Genomic DNA, 19,824 nt, shown 5'->3' on the forward strand with positions numbered 1-19,824 from the left:
GTTCCAATCTGAAAACAAGACCAAAGAATGATCTCTGAGCCCCATGGGCTATACTCTCTTTTAATGAGAAAAGTCACCAGTTCAGACATCATCGTAGCCCAGTGAATATATGTAGGAACACGTGGGTTGAGTGACGGATCTGCCACCAACCTACAGTTCAACTCCAGACAAGTCACAGCCTCATTGAGCAATCTCAAATTGCTCATCAGTTAATGTCCTTTGACAAACAGTCCCTCCCAAAAAACAGATACCACATTTGGTTGTTCTTCACTGGCCTGCTGATTTTTTAAAAATTATTTTTATGTATTCATTTGGCTACACGTAATCTTAACTGTAGCAGGATCATCAGTCTTCACTGCATGTGGGATGCAAACTCTTAGCTGTGGCACAGGGGATCTAGTTCCCAGGCCAGGGATCGAACCCCGGTCCTCTGCTTTGGGAGCACGGAAACTTAGCCTCTGGACCACCAGGAAGTCCCTGGCCTGCCTTATATAAGCACGGACTTTAAAACACTTTCAGTCTTTAAAACACTTCCCAGTCTCCAAATTAACATTCCAAAAAGGGAATGCTAAATATCAAATTTCAGCAAAAGAAAAATTTAGATTTCCACTTTGTCTATTAGTAAATCAACTGGCTAACATTCATAAGAATCAGGCATAATGCACCAAGTGTGGTTTAGTCCCTGTCATTGTCTGACCCTTATGATCCCCATGGACTGTAGCCCATCAGGCTCCTATGTCCATGGGATTCTCCAGGCAAGAATACTGGAGTAGGTTGCCATTTTCTTTTCCAGGGGATCTTCCTGGCCCAGGGATCGAGCCCAGGTCTGCTGCATTGCAGGCAGTCTCCTTACTGACTGAGCCACAGGGAAGCCTCTCAGGTACCATAAAAATTAACATTATTTATATACCATACAGCAGGACTTTATTTTTTCCTTAATAAAACAGTTCTCTTTCCACTTCAACTGTGTGAGATAAGACCTACACACAACTTCTCAGGGGTGAAGAAAGAAGATGCCCATGCTGGCTGCCAGAGCCAGGGAAGGAAGAAGCAGGAGGTCATGGGACATCAGCTCACTGTGCAACAGTTGGGGGATTAAGGCCTCTCAGATGGAGAACTGCTCCAGAAATGAAGAAAAGGACATGAGGGGCCAAGAGGAGACCAGTATGCTTGCAGGAGAGGGTTCACGTTAAAGACAGGGTGAGTAAGCTCAATGAAGTCCATATTACCTTCGTGGGAATGTGCTTAGCACATAGTCCATGTCCAGGGCATATTTGCTGAATGACAGACAGAGGCCCTGAGTGTTAGCGTAACTTAAAACTTTATCCTGAAAGTAAATGGGACAAATTTAAGATTCCTGAGGAGGTGATGAGGAGATGAAAGCTTTAGTCTTCAGAAGACCCATCTGGTGCCAATAGCAGCAGGAGTCTCATAGACAGTATTTGCACATAAAAAGGTATAAACTTTTTATCGCTCACAATTCTCATAGTAGGAAAGCAACAGTTTATAACTATTGAGGAAATCTGGAGTTAACTTTTCAAGTTCCAGGGCATGTCAGCTTTCCCATATAATTCTATTACCTATTTTTCTTTCAGTTAATTTCTGAATTTCCTTTTTAAAAGTGCAAGAGGCCATGATTCCCTCGAGTTGAGATTTAGCTGGAGGGTGAATGAACAGATGCCAAATGCGCTGAGGTTCTTACAGTTCCCTAACACTGACCTAGGGCAAAGGTTTCTGAGTTTGCATTAAGTCTAAGGAAAGCTAAAGGTGTTTTTCTAACAATAAATAGTTGACAGTGTTGAAACTGACCCAGCTCAGTGAATCCTGAAAGCATGGGTTGCTTCCAGGACTGGAAATGAAATGTATTCTCTTTCTGTAAGTGGTGATTCATGGCATAACCTTAATAGCTTTTCTCCAGTGATGACACATTGGGAATAGAAACACTACTAAAAGAATATTATTAGCATCCATAAAATGCATAATTCATTTAAATCAAATTCTGCAAGACAACATTAATTTGATGTGACAGGAATGCAAATTCTTTAATTAATTTATTTCTTTAAAACCTTTTTATTTTCTACAGGAGACTGACTCCCTGGTGGCTCAGGTGGCAAAGAATCTGCCTGCAATGCAGGCAACCTAAATTCAATCTGTGGGTCGGGAAGACTACCTGGAGAAGGGAATGGCAACCCACCCTGGTATTCTTGGCTCGAGAATTCCATAGACAGAGGAGCCTGTCAGGCTACCGTCCATGGGGTCTCAAAGAGCTGGACAACTGAACAGCTACACTTTTTCATAGCCGATTAATGATGTTGTAATAGTTTCAGGTAAAAAAGCGAAGGGACTCAGACGTACATATACATGTACCCAAGAATACAAATTCTTGATTCCTGTTATGTTCTTCAATATGCAAAGTCTTCTCTAGTCCTTCCTTACTTGTTCCAGAACATAGAAATTTATTTATTTAAACAGTCCTAAACGAAGAGTGAATTTCTCAATGACCACAGTGTTGTGAAAGTGAAAAGCATTCTAAATAAAAAGATATATTTGGAAAAATATGCTGTAGTTAAACACTGTTTTAAATCATTTTTTGCAAGGCATTTCTTTTTTTTGGTTGAAAGTCATCTTGGCATAATATAAGCCAAAAAGTACCTGAGAAGTCCAGAAAGAAGTTAATCTGAAGATAATTATTATTCAGTGCTCAAAGGTCGTCAGGGCTCTGTTTTGAAAGGGCAGAACTATCTAGGAGTGCTAACCGCTGGGGAATTCAGCTGCAGAAATCACTCTCCACATGCAAATATGTCTCTGAAGGGGTTTTTTAGAATAATGCAACATACCCTATTTGGAATCTTTATATTTGCATGTAACCACATGCCAAAACCCCTAGGAAATTATCTACATTCTTGCAAAGTTTGTTTTGAGATAACAAAATGGGAAAAGGAAAAGATGTCTTTTTTCTTTTTTTTCCCACTAGCACACAAACAAATTGGAGAAGGAAATAGCAACCCACTCCAGTATTCTTGCCTGGAGGATCCCATGGATGGAAGAGCCTGGTGGGCTACAGACCACGGAGTCTCAAAGAGTCGGACACGACTGAGCAAATAGTCTAGTCTAGTCTAGTCTAGCACACAAACAAATTAGGCAAAAAAAAAAAAAACTTTAAGATTGAAATGATATTTTTAATTCCTCCCAAAAGCAAAACAAAACTCAAAAGCATTAAGTGAGCTTGACTCCCCTTACCAGACGATAGCATTAACACCCACTAACTCATACATTTTACAAGAAACAATACTTGTCCATACTTAAACTTATGTGTACTTTTTATTTCCTACCTGAGTAGGACTCATATTTCATAAATGGGAAGGCCTATGCATGAGGGATCCTTCCATCTGTCCTGATCTCTCAATCCCTGACCCAGGGAAGGATCTAACATTAATGACTTCGGGGAGATAATTGAAGAACATTTCACCTTCAACAGCAGTGTTTCTGTCTGGAACTCAGAAGCTGTATCCTTCCACACTCAGGTAATGATCAGTATGATTTTCCTATACTTCCTTCTTGTTAAAATCTATAGATCTATATTGGTCTGTTGCCTATGTTAAACTGGAAAATCCTTACAAGCAGGGACCACGACATTGTATCTAGTATAATGCTTTGTTTAAGATTCTGCCCAACAAGGTTTTCGATATTTAACAGACAGTCTTTAATTCATTCAATCAACAGATATTTACTGAAATGTCTTCTCTATACCAGGTACAATATTAGATGCTCGAGAAGTAAGCAGGAAACAAAGCAAACAAAAAATCCCTGCCCTCATAAAGCTTATTTCTAGATGGACAATAAACAAAGAAATATATGTATGTATATGCATATATATAAAGTATACAAGGAATGATAAGTGATATAGAGAAAAACAGCACTTTCACTTTTCAGTTTCATGCATTGGAGAAGGAAGTGGCAACCCACTCCAGTGTCCTTGCCTGGAGGGTTCCAGGGATGGGGGAGCCTGTTGGGCTGCCGTCTATTGAAGTGACTTAGCAAAGGAGCATATAGGAGCATGTATGAATTTTAAAAGCATAGTCAGGGTACATAATAGTTCATCAAAATCCATGAAGGATGTGAAGAAGGAAGACTCAAGGTTACCTATAGGAAAAAAATTCCTTGAATGTCCATGGAGGCCAATTAATTTGGAGTTGAGCAATTAAGAAGAAGGAAATGAGAAAAGCAATGTAGGGCTTTGGTGTTTACTGTGAGATGGGACTTCCCAGGTGGCACTAGTGGTAAAGAACTTGCCTGCCAATGGAGGAGACATTTGAGATGTGGATTCAGTCTCTGGGTTGGGAAGATCCCCTGGAGGAGGGCATGGCCACCCACTCCAGTATTCTTGCCTGGAAAATCCCATGGATAGGGAAGCTAGCAGGCTACAGTCCATAGGGTCGCACAGAGTTGGACACCACTAAAGCAACTTAGCATGCATGCATGCTAAGGGAAGCTTAGCATGAGATGGGAAGCTACTGGAAGGTTCTTAATAGGATAATGGTATAAGACACTTTAGGCTTCCTGCAGGAGCCATAGGATATGCAGGTTCGATCCCTGGGCCAGGAAGATCCCCTGGAGGAGGGCATGGCAACCCACTCCAGTATTCTTGCCTGGAAAATTCCATGGACTGAGGAGCCTGGTGGGCTACGGTCCATAGGGTCATAAAAAGTCAGTCATGACTGAAGTGACTTAGCGCACACACACACACACATAAGATAGTTCACATGTTTAACAAGCTTACTGGCTGCTGTGTTGAAAAAAAACTCAAGGGGCTTCCCTGGTGGCACAGTGGATAAGAATCCACCTGCCAAGGCAGGGGACTTTGATCCTGCCGATGCAGGTTTGATCCCTGATCTGGAAAGATTCCACATACCTTGGAGCAGCTAAGCCCACATGCCACAACTACTGAAGCCTATGTTCTACAGTCCATGAGCTGCAACTCCTGAGCTTGCAAGCTGCAATGACTGAAGCCCAGGCACCTAGAACCTGTGCTCTGCAACAAAAGAAGCCACCGCAACGAGAAGCTAGAGCACCACAGCCAGGAGCAGTTCCCACTTGCCGCAACTCTAGAAACATAGCACAGCCAAAAATAAGTAAACAATTAATCGATTTTAAAAAGAAATAAAGAAAGGAACTCGAGGTGAGGCAGGGTGACTGACTAGGAGCCCAATTAGGAAACTGCTGAATTATCCAGGTGAGATCTGATGGTGGTTTGGCCCAGGATGGCTGTGGTGGCAGAGATAATAAGAAGTGGTCAGATAATTAGATAGATTCTGAAGGCAGAGTCAATGGCATTTACTGAGAGACAGGAAGTGGTTTGTGAGAGAAAGCAAGACGTCACAGGAGACTAAACTTTTGGCCAGAACAAATGAAGGATGGGGTTGCCACTGAGACGGGGAAAAACTCTGAAGGAGTGGAACACTTCTGGACTGTTGTGGAGAAGACTGTCAAGTAGGCAAGTAGATGGATGGTGCTGATGTTTAAGACAGAGACCCGGGCAAGAGATCTGGGAGCTATCAGCACATAGATGGTACTGACAAAGACAGTGGGTAGGATAGACAAACAGCAGAGAAGAGGCCCATGGACTGATCCCAGTGGTATCCTAAGAGATCAGGACAGAGCATACGAGGTAAGAAGAGAAGGAAGAGAGTGTAGTATTCTAGAAGCAAAGCTTTCAGGAGCAAGGAGTGATCAAATGTGTCAAGTAAGACGAACACTGAGAACTGACTGTTGGATTTAGCCACAGTGACCTTGGACAAAGGGAACGTCAATGGAGCAGTGGGGCAGTGGGGAGAAGACCTGACTGGAGCAGGTTTAAGGGAGGATGGAAAAACTGGAGTATAAAGCGCCCTTTTGAGGAATTTTACATAAAGGGGAACAGAGAAAGAGGTAGCAACTTAAAAGTCTGATCTAGACAGAACACTGTAAGATGTGAGAAATGATATAGTGGGCAAAGAACATGGGTTCTACTCCACCTTCAGGGAGGGGAAGCTTAACTCTATTTCTTAAGTTGGGCCCCACAGTGACTTCCTTCCAAAGAGCATAACATGGAAAGGGGGTGGGGCAGGTGGTTTCACAGTGTCGAAACCTGACAGACTCTACTCCAGCCATGGTTAACATCCACAGGGATTAGTCCTGTAAACAGTGTGCTCCCCTGATATGATGTAATAAAAAGGGCACTCTATCTCTTGTGGTCCCCGAAATCCACAATCTCAGTCTAGTCATGAGAACAGTATCAGACAAATCTTAGTTGAGGGACATTCTTCAAAACAGTAGACCAGTCCTGATCAGTAGTGACCAGTACTCCTCAAAACTGTCAAGGTCATCAAAAACTAGAAAAGTCAGAAAAATTATCACTGCCAAAAGCCTCCAAAGGATACACGATAACCAAATGAAATGTGATATACTGGGTGGGATTCTGGAAAACAGAAGAGACTTTAGGTAAAAACGAAGGAAATCTGAATGAAGTATGAATGCAATTTAATAATAGTGTATCAATAGTAGAGCAAATGTACCATACTAATGTCAGACGCTAATAACAGGGGAAACTGGGTGCAGAGTATATGGGAAGGACAGAGACATGAAGACTCTTTGTGCTATCTTCTAAATTTTTCTGTAAACTCAAAATTGCTCTAAGCAATCAAGTCTACTTAAAATTAAATAAAAACAACATAAACTCTGGAATCTGACCATCTGGTTAGAATCCTAGTCTGCAACTCATTAGACTATGATTTGAGGTACATGCTAAGTCGTTTCAGTCATGTCTGACTCTGCGGATGGCAGGGACTACTGCCCACCAGGGTTCTCTGTCCACGAGATTTTCTAGGCAAGAATACTGGAGTGGGTTGCCGTTTCCTTCTCCAGGGGATCTTCCGAAACCAGGGATTGAACTCGTGTCTCTTACATCTTTTGCATTGGCAGGAGGGTTCTTTACCATTAGCACCACCTGGGAAATCCCTGATTTGAGGTAAATTACCTAAATTCTCTGAGTCAGTTTTCCTGTCTACAGAATGGAAATAGGACAAGTACCTGGATGATACCTCTCAGATACGAGTAACTGAGAGCTTTTGTGATAAATAATGAAATAATCAGGGACAGTGCTTAGCACAGAGTCTCTGGCAAATAGTAAGCACTCAATAGGGGCTTCCCAGGTGGCTCAGCGGAAAAGAATTCCTGAGTCAGGAAGTGCCTCTAGGGTAGGCAATGGCAACCCACTCCTAGTATTCTTGCCTGGAAAAATCCCATTGACAGAGGAGCATGGCAGGCTATAGTCCACGGTGTCGCAAAGAGTCCAACATGACTGAGTAGTCGACTGAATATGCGTGCGCAAGCGCTCAATAGATGGTGGCAACTATTAGTATCATATTATTGCTTTAAATCTTTACTAAACATTCAAATGGACATTTAATGTGATTTTACAGTTAATTTGTCTTAAACAGATTAATAATAATTTCTATGGGAATTTTCTTTCCTTTGTTGAGAGGAAGAAAGTTGAATGTAACCTATTACATAGTATCTGTAAGAAAGAAGGGTTTCTCTCATTGTACCATAAGTGTTGAGAGGTTTTGCAAAGTAAGCTGCTCCAAACAATTTAAACACTAGTTCCATGTAATGAAATCAGTTGTCACCAGAGGCTCTGCACATATGATGTCTTTGAGTAGTATATGATAAATGGCATTTTTTTTTCATTTTATAAATTGAGTTCCTACTTTCATTACAAAGCCATAACATCATCAACATCAACCAGAATAAATTATCTTGTGATTACACTATTTTAATAACAATGAAGTAAAAGTGATTTAAAGATTAATGTGTAGGATGTGTTTAAAAATGGAAAGAATTAAGTGGAGTAGTGAAAGACTACAGTAAAATAACTGCTATATTAAGATACTGTTAAAGAAGAGAATTTGGCCTAAGCAAATGACTCCCAAACCAGACTGTGCATCAGATTCACCCTGGGGCTTGGCAGAAAACAGAAAGAAGCTGGACCTATGCAGGGGTGGAACCTGGGCATCTGCAGCTTTGAAAGACTTTGCAAGTGATTCCCATTTGTCAACGTCCAGTCTACCTTATCAGTAAACATTGATCATATCATATAGGCCACCATAAGATCGGCCTTTGTTGGAACTGCCTTTGTAAATACAGCTTGATATTCACCATCAACAAACATGATCAGTTCCAGTGAGAACCAACACTCAGTTCAGTTAATCTTCCCTTTTGCTTTTCTCTTCTCTTGCCTATCACTATTACAGTTGTTTTCTATATGGAATTTTGGACCCTCTGCATCCTCAGGCTTTCAGCTGTCCTGAGCATAAAAGATACTGTCTCCTCAGGGCTTCCCTGGAGGCTCGGTGGTAGAGAATCTGCCTGCAGATGCAGGAGACACGGGTTCAATCCCTTATCCAGGAGCGTGGGAGCCACAACTAGTGAGCCACGGGCCGCACCTACTGAAGCCCATGATCTGTTGAGCCTGCGATCTGCAGCAAGAGCAGCCAGGACACCACACCTAGAGAGTAGCCCCTACTCGCCGCAACTAGAGAAAAGCCTGGCAGCCACGAAGACTCTGCACAGCCAAAAATAAATTAATAAATAAATTAAATTATATATATAATAGAAACCATCTCCTTGAGTCAGTCCTCCGACATTCTCCCCTCTGCCCTCCAAAGTCAAGTCTCCCCTCCCTGCAGCTCTCTCCTTACTTCTTACTTTCACTGTGCCAGTGGGGAAACTTGGTCTATTGAACACGGGCAGTTGCCCTCAACAGCCAGGAACCAATCCAGCCTTCCATTTCTGCTGAGCCAACAATTCATGAAGTAGCTGGTCTATGCCTGGTCTCATTTCAGAATATGGTCCAGGCAGTCAAGGGCATAGGCCCCTGCACAATGAATTATAGCTATAACAGTTTACAGTCTCCCCCTAGGAGAGAACAAATTTACAAAGGAACAACGGTTAGGCTACCTATAAAACAGAACCCTGACCTACAACGTGCATCAGCTAGCCCAGGAAGCCAGTGTTCTATCTAGAGTAACCAGTCTGGGAGGTCAAACTACTATCAGTAGCAACTATTCCAGAAACCAAACAATAACCCTTACAGCAATTGGCCCCAAATGACCAGGGCTTCATTAATAGCTGACAGCTTTCCTAATTTTTGCCCCTAATTCCAACTTACAGTCAACTGGAGAAAGCCAAATATGTACCCTTATCACACATAATGTCCCACTTCTAGTGGCCTATGTGCAGCTTCCCCATGCCAACAGCCTCCATTTGGGGCATACCTGAAGCCTTCTCTTTTGGAGCTATAGTTTTTCCACTTCTCTGCTTGCCTTTGCCTCTCGGTCAAATGCAAGCGATGGGGGCTGACTCCCTTGCTTTGAATAAATAGCCTTTGCTTGTTCTCATTTGGGTGGCCTTCGTTTATTTCCACTGCTAGGAAAATAGGGCTATGTGTTTGAAATGGCTCACTGAGTGGTTCTTTCACGGCAGAAGTGGCTGTACTTTACGGAGGCTGTGAGATGCAGCTGAAAGAACACAGTAATGTTTGTGACCCTGAGGAAGTCATAGAGGGAAGTGGTAGGTTATCAAACTCCAAGGTCTACATGTCTTATTTCTTTTTAATTTCAAATAGACCTTATTGTTTAGAACAGTTTTAAATTTACAGAAAAATTCAGAAGAGAATATAAACAGTCCTCATACACTTTATCCTTTCTGTATACTCTGCTTCAAATTCTTGCTCTGCACTTTCTGGCCTTGGACTTTTTACTTTGTTGGCTGGACAAGTTACTTAACCAACTTGCACCAGTTTCCTCAGTTGTTCAAACACTGATGATGACAGCACCGGCCTGACAGGGATACTGGAAGAGTTTATGAGACAACCCAGATAATGAATGAATATCTGAGTTTCATGAGGAGGGAGAGAAAGAGAGAGGGGAGTGGGAGAGACAAGATTCAGCAACATTGAGCTGAACTTCCTGAAAAGGAGCAGTGGCCTGGGGCTGAGTACTAACTGCCTCTTTTAGATGAGACATGTTCTTCCCTTGGGTTTCAAGTGGGTCTACACCAACCCACTTCCCTCATTTATGATACCTGCTCAGCTCTAACATTCTTTAACCATGGACTGAACTACAGACATTTTTCTCTTCCGAATTTGGTAACTCCAGGAAACCAAGGGATGCAAAAACTGACATGCCATCATCCGTTTCAAAAAGATATGGTGTGGGAGGGATCTTAACTCTCAAATGCATACTGGAAATGTCCACGGTCTCCAGAAATCAGAGTTTTCTGATTTTTTACTGCAGGGCTATAATATAAAATTATAGAGCTTATAATACCTAGAAAATCTTTATACAACTAGAAACTCAATAATGCCACATTTCATAAAGTGTGACCATATTATTCATCAACAACAAATTAAATTTTTTTCCTCCTTTGTTTTCTGCTATTTGGGGTAAGAAAAATAGATAGCTATTTCAAAGAATTAAGGCTATACTGTTTTGACATATTTGTGTTTATTTTCAACTAACATTAAATGTGACATCATGCAATATCAAATCGAACCATAAACGCAGGTATTGACAGATTTTTGTCTGAATTATTTCTGTTGATCACACTCAACGCATGGCCATAGGCCATGGCTTAACTTTCCGAAGTCTGAATAAAATGGAGTCTTGGAGGCAACTTACTAAATTCAAGAACCATTCTCTAACCTAAACCTTCATTCCACCAGATTGGGTAAATAAGCAAGGTATATTTAATTAAGAACGCTGGAAGCCACGTTAGTTACAAATAATTTTTTACTCTAGCATTTCACCTGAATTGTAATTAAGGGGAGTGCATTGAAAACACTACTTGATAAATATTTTAAAGGTATAAACACATCTTCATACGAAAATTACACTCTGGTGGTCCCTTTACAATGACAAGAGACATTTCACAGGCGTGTCTTTTTAAAATATTCCCAACCAGGCAAGACAGGAATCGTGGCGAAACGTTAGATGGTTTTACGCGGGTGGCTGGTTTCCCCCACGGGCTCCGCTCATTTAATCTCACCCCAAGTTTTTGTGACGAAGGGGGAGCTCTGGGGTGGGTCTCGGGAGTATCTGCGTCCCTCCCAGGGCGAATGAGGAAAGGGCATGTCCGCAACAGAGCCTGGGAGGCCTCGCGGTCCCTGAGCACCCAGGGCCGGCCCGCTGCGCCGCAGCCCGTCTGACGGAGCGCGCGCCGCCGCCCCGCCGCCCCGCCGCCCCGCCGCCCCCGCCGCGCTCACCGAGGCCGCGCCAGCCGAGCGCGCCGTCGCAGCTGTCCAGGACCGCGCAGAACTCGCCCAGCAGCGCTGGCGGCAGGTCGAAGAGCAGAGTGTGCGACGAGAGCGCCCTGCGGGTCCCACCGCGCCCCGCCGCCCCCGCCGTCCAGGCCATGGCTGCGCTGCGGGGGCCTAGGGACCGCGCCTGGGAGGGATGCGGAGCCGTTACACAACCGCGGAAATCCTGCTAGCACGACGACGGCCGAGGAGGCCGCCCGCCCGGAGCCCGGGCCGCGCCGAGGGCGGGCCCCCCGTGACGCACTGCGCGGCTCCCCGGAGAGGCCCCTGCGGCCGCCCGGTCTGGTGCGCCGCGGCTCACCAGGTCCCAGCTTCTCCCTTGCTGGTTGGCTTTCGGTTCCTCCGGCTTTGAGGCGAGACCGAAGAGGCCAAGAAAAGAGGGAGGGGTGAGAAAGACCAGAAGCGCAGAACTGATGGAGAGTCCGCCATCCCCTCGACCTGGCCTGGATGGATGGGAGATGATCTGTACTGACTTTTTACAAAGTTATATCTTTTGATCTTCTTCTTTGAGGAAACACTTGGAAAAACCCACAAAAATTGAAAGTGGAAAATAATCACTCATAGCCCCACTCGGCTGAGGACAACCAACCTCTCTAAACGTTTGGCACATTTTCCTCCGACCTTTTACCCAAGTTAGATAAATGGGCCTGTCTGAAATGATTATTGGAAAAGACGGACCTGCATACAGACAACAGAAAAACAAAAGAGAGAACGAAGTGGGATGAAATTGTGGCCGTCTTCTTCATGAAGTTGTCCATTCTCCAAACTATTTGGTTTTACTACAGTCTTTTGTCCATGGATTTTCCTGATGAAATACTGTTCGACCACTTTTTCCTTCCTCAAAATGCTTCGCAGAATTTTCCTGTAGCTTTCAACAAGGAGTTTAAGTAAAATCACACATTGTTCTGAAGTCTTCTACCATTTTTGCTATAATATCCCACCGCAGGCATGATATGAATGCTGTGCTTAGTCGCTCAGTCGTGTCCCACTGTTTGCGACCCCATGGACTTGATACGAATGCTACTGCCAAAAAAAAGAAAAAGAGCATGGAACATTGGAACATGGTGAGAAAAATCCCAGCCTGAAGGACCGAAGAGTGGACGACGGCCATTGAAAAATTTATTCGTGTTTAGTCGCTAAGTCGTGTCCGATTCTCTGCGACCCCATGAACTGTAGCCCGCCAGTCTCCTCTGTCCATTGGATTTCCCAGCAAGCATATTGCAGTGGGTCCCCATTTCCTTCTTCAGGGGATCTTCCCAACCCGCGTCTCCTGCACTGGCCAAGGATTTCTTTACCACTGAACCTCCACGGAGGGCATCAGAGGGCAGACACACTGAAACCACACTCACAGAAAACTAGTGAATCTAATCACACTACGACCACAGCCTTGTCTAACTCAATGAATCCAAGTCATGCCCGAGCAGCAACCCAAGAAGAGTGGGTCATGGTGGAGAGGTCTGACAGAATGTGGTCCCCTGGAGAAGGGAATGGCAAACCACTTCAGTATTCTTGCCTTGAGAACCCCATGAACAGTATGAAACAGCAAAATAATAGGATACTGAATGAGGAACTCCGCAAGTCAGTAGGTGTCCAATATGCTACTGGAGATCAGTGGAGCTGAGTGGACTCCGGGAGTTGGTGATGGACAGGGAGGCCTGGCGTGCTGCAATTCATGGGGTCGCAAAGAGTCGGACACGACTGAGCGACTGAACTGAACTGAACCTCCACGGGAAAAGATCAGCATCTGTTTGCAACCTTTCTGATTTGGTCTCTTTGGGAATGACGCCCTCTAGGGGTCAACAGTGATAATGCACCATCGTTTGGTAGCTGCCTCAATTTCAAAGTCGTTCTCAGCTCAAGTATTCCACAAAATATACTTGAAAATTGGTAATAAATAAATAAATAAATAACATAAAAAATATATATATACCGTTTGGGCAAGGGTTTGTGTACCGTCAATCTGCACACACTTAAGAAGCCCTATATTCCTTGAGGGATTACCTGAATAAACTCAGCAACAGTGGCTAGTAGAGGCGGTCAAGTATCTAGTAGTTCTTGAATTGCTGGAACCGAAGAGCCAAATTAAAATACACCAAGGAGCCAGGGAGTTACTATGGCTCAGTGAAGCAGTCTGCAAGGCCTGCTTTGCCAGAGCGTCTAATTTACAGAGAATCAAGAATTGTACGTGAAAGCGGGATTATGGGAAATCGATATAGATTATGTGAAATGTCTTTTATTTTCAGTATTGGCAGTTAGTATCAGACCACGCTCCTTCCCTATTTCTTAAAACTGCCTTTGACTTTTGACTTTTATTTCATCAGGTTGTATGACTACTACTCTTCGCTGTTGCTATCATCCACCGCTCTCCCCCACCTCAATTTCTCCTCCTCCTTTTTCAACTAGATAGCTCCTGCTTACTGTAGTTTTTTTCCAATGCTAATTTCTTCTTAATCCTTGGTGATTTAAAATATATGTAGAACAGATGATAATCTCTAGTACCCTGGACTCTCAGTTCCTTCATATGTCTTCTCCCTCAGTAATTTTCTCCTTCACGCTATTTCAGCCACTTACTCATCCCCTAGAACTTGTCATTATCAATAATTGCACCGTGTCTGTAAATTCTACTTCAAGAATCTGTTCTCTGATTACATCTCCTATCCTGTAGTACTCTGACCCCAACAATCCCTACCCTCACCAGAATATCAAATCCAATATCTTGCCACCTCTTCTCTGGCCCCACCCTCTTGATGTTCTCACCTTTCTCTTTAGCCATAAAGTTCACACTGTTATTATAGTCCCTCCCTTGCACATGCTCTCTCTACTCTTACTCCCCCGTCACTTTGTTGAACTCCCTTGGCAAATCTAGCATCCCGATTGAATCCAGTTTTCCAATTTGGAAATTCAGGAAATTCTTCACCTGATGGAGAAGGCAATGGCAACCCACCCCAGTACTCTTGCCTGGAAAATCCTATGGACAGAGGAGCCTGGTAGGCTGCAGTCCATGGGGTCGCTAAGAGTCGGACACAACTAAGCAACTTCACTTTCACTTTTCACTTTCCTGCATTGGAGAAGGAAATGGCAACCCACTCCAGTGTTCTTGCCTGGAGAATCCCAGGGATGGGGGAGCCTGGTGGGCTGCTTGTACAGAGTCAGACACAACTGAAGCGACTTAGCAGCGGCAGCAACATACACCTGAATGTAGCTGGAAGGGGGAGGGGCAATAAAAACCCTATTAGTTGGACACAATTTAAAATCAAAGCCTTGGCCTCATGTGGGTTCTTTATGCTGCCAGACAGTCACATCTGTGCTTTTATTTTACTCTGATGAACTCCTTGGCAACCGGTTTATGCCATCTCTCTTCTCAATCCCGTCACCTTCTCTCCCATCCTCATGCTCAACTAATGAGCTTGAGAGCACTGATGCATCAGGAGAAAACTTCCGTAGAATCTCATTACCACATACCTACCTACCTACCAGCATCTGTAGCAATGTACACTCCCCTCTCGCCAACCTTTTTCATGGATTAATTATCTAGGCTCCTAAATCTAATCCCTTCACTTGGGCAATAGATCCTATCTCCTCTCCTGAACTCCTAGGCATTAAAGACAGCTGTTCTCATGATCTACAAAATCAGCAATTTCTCACTGTTTACTGGATCGGCTCTATACTTTTGCTTAGTTGCTCAGTCTGTGCAACCCTATGGACTGTAGCCTGCCAAGCTCCTCTGTCCGTGGGGATTCTCCAGGCAAGAGTCCTGGAGTGGCTTGCCATACCCTCCTTCAGAAGATCTTCCCAACCCAGGAATCGAACCCATATCTCCTGCATTGCAGGTTGCTTCTTTACCTTCTGAGCCACTAGGGAAGCCCAAAAATACGCGAGTGGGTAGCCTATCCCTTCTTCAGGGGATCTTCCTGACTCAGGAATTAAAACAGGATCTCCTGCATTGCAGGCATATTCTTTACCAGCTGAGCTACCAGGGAAGCCCTATCCATTGTTTATATGTACCACAACTTCTTTATCCATTGTATATATATGTACCAATTCTTTATTGTTTCATCTGTTGATGGACATCTTGGTTGCTTCCATGTTCTCTTAACTCTTAGTAAGTACCCCATGGCTCAGTCCATAGTTCTCTGTATTGACACCCACTCCCTTGGTGAGCTCAGCCAGTTCAGAGGCATTAAATACCAACTATCTACCCAGGTCTGCCAAATATACTTGTTTAGCCTAGACCTCTCTCTTGGACTTCAGACTCAGGTCCAAAACTGAATCCTCGATCATGCCTCCTGAACCTACCATTCGATACTGTTCCTTCTCTAAATTACACCATCCTTCCAGTTGCTTGAACCAAAAACTATAGAGTCATCCTTGGCTCCTCTGTTTCTTCACAGCCCATGTTCAGTCCACCAGCAGATCCTGTTGACTCAATTCAGAATATATATTTTTTCCACTTTCACAACTGCCACCCTAGTTTGAGCCATCATGATGTCTTGTCCAGATCACTGTAGTTGTCTCCTAACTGAAAGTAGTTTTCACTATTGCTTCCTGCAGGCTTTCCTCAACACTGCAGCCAGCCTGATCCTTTTAAATCAAATCTGATTATGTCTCTCCCCTGTTCAGAAGCCAACAATGGCTTCTACTTTCAGTCAGAAGAAAAATCAGACTCTTCCTATGAGCTACATTATCTCTCCCACTCCCCTCCACCCTGTTACCCTGTGATCATGTGTCCTTGTTCATTCTACATAGCCACACTGATTCCTGGCTGGTCCTTGAACACAGCAGGCAGAATCCCACATTAGAGCCCTCCTTTGTACTTGCTATTCTCTTGCCTGGCATACTCTTCCCATATTCTTCCCTGACCCCCATATTTAAAATTGCTTTGGTCCTTGTACTTAGATTTAGGCTGGCATGTGACTGGAGCTGCCAACAATTTATGGCATGGGGGACCAAAATCTCATTCAGATTTCTCTCTCGACCACTCTTGACCTGAAATAAGGACAGGTGGCCGCTCTGGTTGTCTCTGGAACCATTTTGCAACCACACAGAGATAGAGTGATGTTAGTCCTAGGGATGATGGTCTGGTGAGAGAACGATCTTAATAAAGTCATTAACCAGCTCATTTGTTCTATGCCTGGAGAATGTCCTGCTCATGGACTTATATGACATAAATTCCCTTATTAGATCACTTTTTATACCAGGGACCTTGTCATTTGCAGCTAAATGCATCCTAATTGATTCACTGGACAGACATTTGGTAATACTTCCTGATTTTGCTGAAGCCCTGTAAAACCTCTAACCTCTGTGCAAAACTGGAGCTCAAATGGACATATGCAGCTATATCTGTGGAATGTGAGATGAGCATGAAACTGGATTGCAGAGAGAGACCACTGAGCCCCTGAGAGAAAGTGAATGTTAGCGAAGAATGATTCTGGCAGTGGGGGTGGAAGTAACATAAAGTCCTAGACGTGCATGTGACATCCAGGCAGACCCAGACCTACTGCCAGCATACATGCTTTCTAGTGAAGAGAGGACTGTGGTGAAACCTCTGAACTGCCTCACACTGTGACCTAGCCCTTTGCCATAGAATGCTGTCCAACTCCACCCTCTCCCTCAAGTTTTGGACGTTAGAAGAAGACAGTGTTTCCACCGCAGCGGGAGGTAAGAGAGTAATGAGCTGCACAGATGAGCAGACAGAGATGCTAGGGAAACCCTGAAGGCCAGAGTGACGGTGGCACAGGTACATGGTGTTATCAGTGGTGAGGCCCCAGGTGAGCACAGGCATCAAAACCTCAGAAATCTAACAACAGGTGAGAGAGAGAGTGAGTGAGGCAGATAGCAGCGCTTCCTATGTATGAGACAACTACCTTGGCGACAGCTATTTGCTCAGTATCTCTAGGGTTGAATGTTCAAAGGACACCCAGGCTTGTGGGTTATGGGGGATTTTCTGGTTTCAGAACTTTAAGACAAAGATCACTAATCTGTCCCATGTTTGAGCTTCATCCCATCCCTGAGCCTTATCCTAGAGGGTCATAGGTGCCCCAGGGTTCAGGAATAGGGTAAAGATCAGTAATGGGGTGGGAATGTTTGTAGTGCATATTAACTTGATAATTTTCAAAACTGGAAGTTCAGTGGTTTCTTGAGCTTTCATCAAAATGACCTTATGAAAATAACATGCAATAATTAGTCCTCCAGGTTTCATTTCTCTCTCTCTTTCTCTGTATTTTTAAAGAACATTAGGCTTACATTGTCATGTAACTCAGCCTTTTCAAAAAATATCAAAACATTTTTCTAAAAATTTATTATTTCACAACATGATATACACTAAAATTTTAACAATTATCCTTTTAGGGTTGACAGAAAGGATTTGGGGGATTTTATTCTCTTACATTGTGTTTTCCAAACTTATTAAAGTTGGCAGGTATTATTTCTGTGATTAGAAGACCCTCAACTATAGAAAATAATTTCTTCCAGCACTTAAAATAATATTTATTTGTTTATTTGGCTGCACTGGGTCTTAGTTGTGGTATGAGTAATCTTTAGTTGCAGCAGATGGGATCTAGTTCCCTGACCAGGGGCCAAAGCCAGACCACCTGCATTGGAAGTACAGAGTCTTAGCCACTGAACCCACGAAGATAAGTCCCTCTTCCAACACTTTTATGATTTATCCTATTTGACTATTTCATTTTAAAATCATTTTAATAGTATTTTAATCCCAGAATATATTTCTGTAATAACTTTTGCCTAGTCACCACTGACTTCTAAAAGTCTGATTTTATAATTGAATAGTTTTCAGTCAAGGGATTTTCACGATAATTTCAATATTAGCTAATGTTCTATTTCTGAAACATTTATTTGTCCTTAGAAGAACCTCAAACGTGAAAAAAATCTGAGGTCATGGCAAAATTTTTTCACTTGCAGTAAAATATCTGCTCAGATTGTTTGCAATTTGAGACTGGAAAAGAGTTTAGAGATCCTAACCCAACTCCTGCAAAACAGCTGCTGGATGTAAGAACCCTAGAGGCTATTTGTTGAAAAAATGCCCCCAGCCCAGCCTCATTCGAGATTTCCAAAATTTCCTTGTCAAGTTACAGCATAAATCTTGTTTATTTTTCCCACTCTAGAGGTGGCTCCCTTTTCCTCACTATCCCCAGTGAATCCCTTTATGAAGTCTGTTTGAGCTGGCATTTAGTACCATAGACTATGTCGTTTAAATAACAGAAACTTTATTTTCTCACAGCTACACAGGCTACAAGTTCAAGATCAACGTGTCCAAGGGGTTCAATTTCTGGTAAGAGTGCTCCTCCTGGCTTATAGATAGCCTTTGCTGGGCTCTTGCTTATACACAGAGAGGAAGAGGGAAAGGGAGAGAGATGACATTCTGGTGTCACTTCTTAGAAAGACATTAATCTATCTGATCAGGGCCCCACCCTATATGACGGTTAGTATAACTGGGCCATCTTGGGCCTGTGCAGTTCCTCCTGTCCTTCCACTGACCCTACCTAGGGCTGTACTGTGTAGTGACTCTCTTTTCTGCCATCAAGAGTTTTGTAGTTAATAGATATTGTTTAGTGATCATTAGGCCCAGATGGCCTCTATGCTCTGTTAGTCTCCAAACAATGATGAGGACTGTTGCTGACTTATTTTCTGTGCCCACAAGGCTAGTTACCTGTTTATAAATCTTGATTTATGAGTTCACGTGCTGTTTCCAAGCATCTACCCCCATGCCCTATAGAACTGTCTCAATGGTCTCTCAACTGTGTGGAGTACAGCTTTGAATACTTTCAGATTGTTGTCCAACTGATCCCACCTTGTGGGTGAGTTACCCTGTAATGAACTCATCCATCAATTGTGTGAAGCTGCCTGACTCACTTTTCAGTCTCAAGATGCCTTCTCAGCTCAGTGGATACTTTTCATCTCCTCCATTCTCCAACACACTTACGACCTCATTTAAGCTTAATTACTTCCTTAGAAACTCCTTCTCTGAACTCAGCCATACTGGGGGTTTGGCCTTCAACATATAAATTGGGATGGGGGAATGACAGACTTCAGTTCATAGTAAACTCTCTATACATAAATTCACATAAGAAATGACATCATGTCACCCAGGTTCCAGAGTACGCATCCTAACAACACTCCATTAATTAGTTATCCACATCACCTAGCCTTTCACAGTGGGCATAGTTCCTTTTGTTATGAATGTATTTCATTGTTCTGAACTTTTGAAAGAAAAATAAAAGCTTGAATTTTAATCTGGTGCCTTGATAATGAGAGCAATAACAAGTCTGTATATGAAATACCCAGCATATTTGGGTCTAAAGATATTAGTAATTTTCCAGATAAAATGGCTTCTGTGCTTATTCTGACAGTTTCATAGCATCAGTCCCTCATCAGAGCATCTTTCTTGAATTTTGGCCTTTTTTCCCCTATATGATGATGCTTGGTATTTTCTTCGTATACTCTTGATGGTT

General features: G+C 43.2%; 1 protein-coding gene across 1 annotated transcript in view; it reads right to left on the bottom strand.

The window, feature by feature from the left end:
- IRAK3 (interleukin 1 receptor associated kinase 3) overlaps positions 1–11,593 on the bottom strand; it is a 61,962-nt gene extending 50,369 nt beyond the window's left edge. The window contains exon 1 of the mRNA XM_027967477.3: positions 11,303–11,593. Coding sequence (XP_027823278.2) covers positions 11,303–11,453 — 151 coding nt within the window. The 5' untranslated portion in view covers positions 11,454–11,593. The remainder of the gene's footprint in view (positions 1–11,302) is intronic.
- Positions 11,594–19,824: the final 8,231 nt, after the last annotated feature.

This window comes from Ovis aries, chromosome 3 (genome assembly GCF_016772045.2).
Source record: "Ovis aries strain OAR_USU_Benz2616 breed Rambouillet chromosome 3, ARS-UI_Ramb_v3.0, whole genome shotgun sequence".
Classification (NCBI taxonomy): domain Eukaryota; kingdom Metazoa; phylum Chordata; class Mammalia; order Artiodactyla; family Bovidae; genus Ovis; species Ovis aries.